The following is a 7148-nucleotide window of genomic DNA, read 5'->3' on the forward strand; positions in this document are numbered from 1 at the left end:
GTGAGGGGGTGGGGGGGACGTATACTGAGCACATTGCACATTTGGGTATGTCGTTATAGGCAGTGCTCTAACAGATTGGGTTATACATAGCTACAATGGCGCCGCGGAGCAGGCTGAGCAGATGGATTGTATTGTGTAAATTTGGGATTTGACACGAGTTCAGTAATCTACCGTTTCAGTGAGCTTCCTCGCCCAAAACGTCTTTTTAATTGGGTCACATGTTTTTTTTGTTTTTTTTTCAATAGATGGCTGCTGTCTTTGAAAAAATATATCTTGATGGGCTACTATAAATATTAATCATTGTGGGAATTGTCATTTAAAGCACAGGCTTATTAGCCTGTCTTAAAATAGACTTTTACGCACACGCGTAATAGTGGAAGACCAATTTACGCAGATGTACAGTAAATGTAGCCTAGTTGTTCATGTCCAGTTTTGAAGCTAAAAATAGAGATTTTTTTTTTTTTTAATCTTTGATAGATTTCCATTGTTACTCTGTTTTATCGTGAAGAACAGGGAATATACGGCTGTGACCCTCGTGACCTTGTTGGCCTCCTGTGCGTAAAAGCGCACTACGAACAAGGGCCCAAAATCACACGTAGGCCTATAGAATGAGGGAATTTCCTCATTACATGTTTGTGTGATATGGGGTCTTGCGCTTCTCATATGTAAAGAAGTATCAAGGAATATGGTTATATACATTTTGGAAGCAAGAGCAATAAGATATTGTAGTGACACTGAGTATTATTAGCACATTACATGTCGATCTAGAAATATAATAATAATAAGATAGATTTAGACATATGTAGGCTACACTTGGCTACAGTATGTATATATAACAGGTTGGGGGGACTGGAGGTATGAGGTCTGCAGCATATGCAACATAAACACTGAATGTCCGTTGTAACGTATGAATATAAAGGGCAGAGCTACAACAGCCAGGCCCCCAGTATTTAGAAAACACGGATTTTCTCTTCCCTCCCACTTTGTCCCGACGGGGTTCAAACGCTGCCTGTGGCTGTGTACGATCAGGAAAACAAAGATTATATATGTGGAAGATGAATCACTCAATAGCAAAACAAAAACCCAGACCGTGTTTCTGGTCTGCGGGAGTGAGACGTGTTACTTTTGCACGATCTTGAATAGTACACGGATTCAATTACATTTGTCTCAGAAATGCAAAATGTCACAGCAATATATTTGGTGCACATGCGGATAGCATGTGATGAAGTAAAGGACAGGATGCAGGAGCTCATTACAACAGCCTACTTATATTTTGTTATCAGTAAAATATTTCTAACCATATTACTATTTGTAACAAGTTTGCATTCAGTTGGATAGTTTGATGGTTAGGTTAGGGGAGTGAGTGTCTTGTACTGTTAGCACTTTCTCCTCTGTTGCAGGTCTGCCCTTAGGCCAGTAGGCCACACACACAGGACACCATCTCGTGTTGAATGCAAATTAGAGTCTCAAGACAATGTTTAGAACATTTTTCTTGTCGGTTCATTTTCTTCTTTATCGTCAGGTGCCAGATCTTCAGAACTCCTCAGGTTTGGATGTTTTTTAAATATATTTTATGTACAAATATAATTTTTTACCTTATCATTTAGAATATTCTATTTTTATATAACGTAAACCGCATGTACCCAAATGATTTTTTCCGCGTTCAAAAGTTGTATTGAGACATATTTCAAATGTTATTTACTAATGGTTATACTCTATAACTATTTAACAAACCAAGTTGGTTTTGATACGTTAGGTCTAATGAAGACGAAACATAGTGAGTTAACAAAAACTTAACACAGGCTAAATGAAAGGCCAAAAACGTTGGAGGCTATACTTTATTTAATTTTATCAAGACGAGTCGTCCCGTTTTAACGCGCTTGTTCCTAAACTTGTAGTTTGTCGTCAAACGCACATCATCCATCCGACGTAGACACCGTTGCCATAGTTACCCGCAGTTGTAGCTATTGCCGAGTATTTAATGATAACGCACACCTTGTCTGTGATGTGAGACTCATTTCATAGCCGTATCCTTGACATTCAGATACACTCTGATCCTTTTTTGTGTTGTAATCCACATCCCATTTGACATTATAATGCACTTAGCCTTAGCCTGAGTGTGCGTCGTCCCAATCTAGGTAGCATCTTATAACAAAGACATCAACCACAATTACCAGGCATTGTTTTGTTTTTTGGACTGTAAAGAAAAAAAAATGTCGATGAGCCCCAGGCTTCACACTGTGGGCCACAGACTTAGATGTATCGAGATGCTTCACACCATCATTGAGAAAGTGCTGCTCCTCTCCTCTACACAAACAGCTTCGAAAGCTATGAGTTTCTCACTAAGTCATTGGACAAATAAATTGGCAGATGGGAAATTTACTTTTTAACATGTTTATCTTCTTCCGAAATAAAAGTGAAACTGTTAGCCACAGTTGCGAGAACATAAGAGTTTAAAATAGAAATTGCAAGGCTTTCTTTTGTTTCTTTTTCCATTTTTAATCAGAGATTGAGGCTGGGCTCAAGAATTGTCATCGTCCGTGATACCAGGAAAAAGCGTCGGAGTGGGGGCTCTGTGTGTCTGCTCGGTGTAACCGGATCAGGGCAGAGCAGAGGGACGTACAGGAGGCTTGTTTGCCTCCAAATGAGCCAATAAGATCGACTTTGCATTAGACTGACAGTCTGACTCAGCGAGCCCGGAGACGCCATTCCGGTTTGACAACTGCCCGACAGCCAATACGGATCCATGACGGACAGGAACGGAGGGAAAAAACAAAATACGAATTTGTCTTCCTGTAGGTCAAACGTTACCTGCAACCTGCTATACGGTAGAGTCTGTCAGAGGGCAAGTGGGGAACAACATACCCAACTATGGCTCTGTCGCAACTTTTGGACGACTCACCTCTGAGGTTTGGTCCAAAACCCACCGGGATCGATGACCTGAACCTTCAGGAGGTCTACAACGAGAGACACCGGCTGGCTCTGGAGGAGTTGCTGTCAGGAGGTCTCGACAACTTTCTGGACTTTCTCGGAAAAGAGAGGATTCCAAACTTCCTGTCGGACGATGAGATCAAGCAGATCAGGAGCGCCGCCGTGCCCCCGCGGTGTGTGTCCTTCCACGGGGAGGACCAGGCTCTGGAGCAGTCACTCAGTAGCTCCCTGGACTGCTCCTCCGTCACCTATTTCCCCGAAGTGTCGGATGTAGAGCCGCCGCTGCTGGAGATGGGCTGGCCCGCTTTTACCGCCGGCTCGTACCGGGGCGTCACGCGGGCCGTGGCGCACTTCCAGCCCAGCTACGGGGAGTGCATATACAGCTGCAAGGAGGCTGCCAGGCGTATGATTAAAAGTGCCAGAGAGGTATGCACAAAGGAAGCGTTGTAAACACAGCAGAATACTGTTTTATAATATCATTACCTTTTGTTATTTTTAAAATTTTGGCACCTGATTCTAAAAACACTGCATACACTGGTGTTTTAATGAACATTTACTTATCATTTCAATGTTCATAAGGAGACACTAGGTATAATATTTCGTCTATATTTGTATTTTCTAACCGCAATTATTTTACATTAGAATATTTTTAAGTTTTTACATTTACATTATTGTTATTCCTTTTAAGCATGGATTTGTGTGGTATCAACACTTGGACAGGATAATTATTAATCAGGCTGTTTGTCAAATTAATACACAAGGTAATTTAGTGTGTGTGTGTGTGTGTGTGTGTGTATATAGTGCCTAATTAAAATATTTTTTAGGGAAAATCTTCTTTGTATTGTTCTTAAAATACATGTGAGATTGTCCCCATGGAATTTCCTTGATCAGTTTGAAATTCTGAAGTTCAGGCTTGAAATCTTGATCAGAAAGAAATCAGTGACCGAAAGAATAAAACGATAAAAAAAAAACAGACCATGAATATTCATGGAACGTTGCTGATGGGAGCTGTCAGGGCAGCCAATGGTTTTGAAAGGAGACATTCCAGCATGAAGGGAGTGTGTGGCTTCAGCAGCACCTCAGGCCTATGTAGGGCCTGCGTGCCAGATGTGCCTCGACACGCTTTTGTTCCCCTCCATGAAAGTTTGCATTCCCTCTTTCATTAGAAAGCTTTAAACACTAGATACCCTCTCCCATTTACAGCTAAAATGTGGTGGTGTATACACTGTGTGCTTGCAGTCTGTGGAAACCTTAGAAGAGTATTCTCATCAAAATGTATCTGTTAGATCGTCCGTCCTTTTGTTCTGTGCACACAGTCTTTATTGTACAACTGCGCCACTGGCTCTAACAACTTACTGCATCTACAGCCTCACTAATCAGCTCGCAGGAACAGCCTGGCCTTGTTTTTTCTGTGAAATTTAACTCTGTTTTTTAGCATTTTCCCAAAAATATGCACCCACACATTATCATCCAAACAAGGCGGGGAACTACAGACAAAGCTGCATGTGGATAACACCAGTTTGAAGCAATAAATCTGAGATATGTAAACATCCGTGTCTAATCCTCCACACACAACCTTTACCACAGCATGTGAAATTCCATTCTTCCTCGTGAAAGACAGGAATCTCAGTGCTAACCTAAGCTCAGGCAAATGGAGGCAAGCTTTACAGTGCGCCTACTTCGTCTCTTGTACAAAAGTAACTTGTTTGCTGACCAAGCGTTACTGCTGATTGCCATGGTAACAGACCACAGTCAATAGAAAGCTCATCAGCACACACATTATTGGGAGTGGGTCTGACAGAGATTCACAGCTCTGTTTGAATAAGGCCTTGCATTTGATAATAATAAAAACACAGTCATGTGCTACATCTGGGAGAGCAGAGCTGCAGCCCTAAAAGGATTTCTGTTATATTACTTCTGTAATTTTCCACTGCAGGTGATTGCCATAGTTACAGACTCCCTGACAGACCTGGATATATTTAAGGATCTCCAGGAGGCATGCTGCCACCGCAAAGTCCCTGTCTACATCCTGCTGGACCAATCATGTGCTCCTGCTTTCCTCAAGATGTGCAGAAATGTCGGTGTTCGCTTGGATGACCTACGGGTATGTGGTTGGTTCAGTAAAGCTGGGTGTGGCTCTGTGGGCACAATACCAACAGAAGATGGCATCAAATGAAATATATCCTTTTAAGATATGACTGGGCGGGTCTTCACTAATCTCTCACTCCTGTGGTTTCTCTTTTTTAATCCTCACAGCAAATGAGAGTGCGAACCATAACTGGCACCACTTATTACATGAGATCAGGAGCAAGGATTACTGGTGAGGTTCATGAGAGGTTCATGCTGATTGATGGAAACAAGGTGGCTACAGGTTCATACAGGTAAGACTGCTAACTGTTTTACTGGCTATTATGTCACATTGAAATTCCTAAACCCCCCCAGATTTCCCCCTTTTCTTTTGCTGTGTTTTGAAATTGGAAGCTGATTACTTTCAGTCTTGCATGTTGTATAATCTCATTTCTGTGCAGGTTCAACTGGACTGATGGCAAACTAAACAGCAGCAACCTCATTGAGCTTTCAGGTCAGATAACAGAGAAATTTGACGAAGAATTTCGCATCCTTTATGCCCAATCTCTACCTATAAACGCTCGAGGACCTCCGAGTGTCCGAAACAGCGGCATGTACGAGCACCTTCTCATTAAACACTCAGTCACCTCCTCCCCTCGACTGGCCAATGAGAGGCCTGCAGAACCAGTGTGTCTGACCAGCACACCAAGCCGCAAGCCCCGAACCTTAGCTGTCCAGCACCTGTGTGAACCCCCAACTCCTGATCACTGTATAACCAACTCAGTGCCTGAAACCTTCACTAGAAATGACGACCTGAAGGAGCAGCAGCACATGCAAGAGGAGATCCTGGCTGGTAACACTGCTCTGCCCCTCCCGGCAGATCAGCTAGCAGAGAAAGAGCCACTGACCCCCAGCACCATCTCCTGCCATGCCTCCACTCAGACCAGCTGCTCAGTGACGGACAGTGACACCCAGACTGACCAACAGTCCACACAGCACCCAAACAATGTCATCACACTGACAAGCACAACGCCAAACCAGACCACCTCTCCCTCATCTGTGTCTCCCAGGCTCATCTCGCCTACCAATGTAGCTGAAGACGAAACCTTAACGGACTGCTTCCGTAAGCTGACCAAAGAGCGCCAGCACCACTACTCCACCATCCGTTCTAAGCTGGAGCACATGGTGACCAGCCTGTCCCAGAGGAGAGAGCTAGCGGACGTCACCAACATGACTCAGGGGGCTGGCACTCTCAGCAGGCAGAGGGTACACAAAGACTGTGGGCAGGAACCAAACCCCAGACTGCTTGTTGAAAGTGCGGGCATGGGCACATGGCCAAGAGCCAGATGTGCACACTAGTTTGTCCTCAGGGATTTTGGTGATGAAGAGCAGTGGGGGAAGAGCTATGGCAAGGTTTCTTGTGGATCCTCTGTTTTAAATAAGTGATTTTGGCTTATGCAGTAAAATTCCAAAATTCTTCTATTTGTCTTTTTTCTGCAGTTCCTACTTTTGTCCTTTTCATGCTGTGTTCTGCTGTGTGAGGCAGATCTTTAAAAATGATTGTTTTCACCAAAGACACTGTGCAATTCTATATTTTTTGACCATGTCAGTTTCATGTGTATGATTTGCTCATGTGATTAAGACCGGATAATACCTGTTGTAATGTGAGTGAAAATGCACCGAGGTGCTGTTTTTCTTCTAAATCACATTTGGCTGCTGTAACTGCCTCTGATCAACATTCCAGATAGAAGCTGGCTCTGACTACGCTTTGCCAATAAACAAAGTAGTATTTTGCTAGATGAGTGTTTTTTTGTCTTTCCTAATACTTCCTACTTATCCCTCCCTTGTGTTGACTTTTTTGCCATTGCAGTTGCAATCGTATCCTTGCTGTTAAGAATATCTTAAAAAACATTTGTTCAGAAGTTCCAGGATACACGAGGAAGCAAACCACGGCAAAGTGACAAAGAGAATGAGCACCTGCGCCTCGTGCACTGCAGTGTCTTCATGCAATTAGTTGAGAGACAGCATCTGTGATACTGGCACCTCTGCTGATTATGCAGCCAATCACAGTTTGTATCCAGGGTGGATTTGGAGGAGAAACTGTCACAGATTACAAGCATAGATTAGAAATAATGCTAAGTGAATGCTTC

General features: G+C 43.2%; 1 protein-coding gene across 1 annotated transcript; it reads left to right on the forward strand.

Moving 5' to 3' along the window:
* The first annotated feature begins 2620 nt into the window (after positions 1–2620).
* On the forward strand, positions 2621–6767 carry fam83d (family with sequence similarity 83 member D). Its single transcript, XM_069677937.1, has 4 exons — positions 2621–3357; positions 4868–5035; positions 5188–5312; positions 5460–6767. The coding sequence occupies exons 1-4, from the start codon at positions 2872–2874 to the stop codon at positions 6355–6357; spliced, it is 1677 nt and encodes a 558-aa protein (XP_069534038.1). The 5' UTR covers positions 2621–2871; the 3' UTR covers positions 6358–6767.
* Positions 6768–7148: the final 381 nt, after the last annotated feature.

This window comes from Semicossyphus pulcher, unplaced genomic scaffold (assembly GCF_022749685.1).
Source record: "Semicossyphus pulcher isolate SPU_LCO1_2020_fin unplaced genomic scaffold, fSemPul1.0.p SCAF_3, whole genome shotgun sequence".
Lineage (NCBI taxonomy): Eukaryota > Metazoa > Chordata > Actinopteri > Labriformes > Labridae > Semicossyphus > Semicossyphus pulcher.

What these genes read in the sequence shown, in the direction of transcription:
- fam83d (XM_069677937.1), top strand. Translation starts at nt 2,872, where the DNA reads ATGGCTCTGTCGCAACTTTTGGACGACTCACCTCTGAGGTTTGGTCCA. An exon ending in TTCGCTTGGATGACCTACGG is followed by an intron (nt 5,036 to 5,187) that starts GTATGTGGTTGG and finishes TAATCCTCACAG; the next exon opens with CAAATGAGAGTGCGAACCAT. An exon ending in GTGGCTACAGGTTCATACAG is followed by an intron (nt 5,313 to 5,459) that starts GTAAGACTGCTA and finishes ATTTCTGTGCAG; the next exon opens with GTTCAACTGGACTGATGGCA.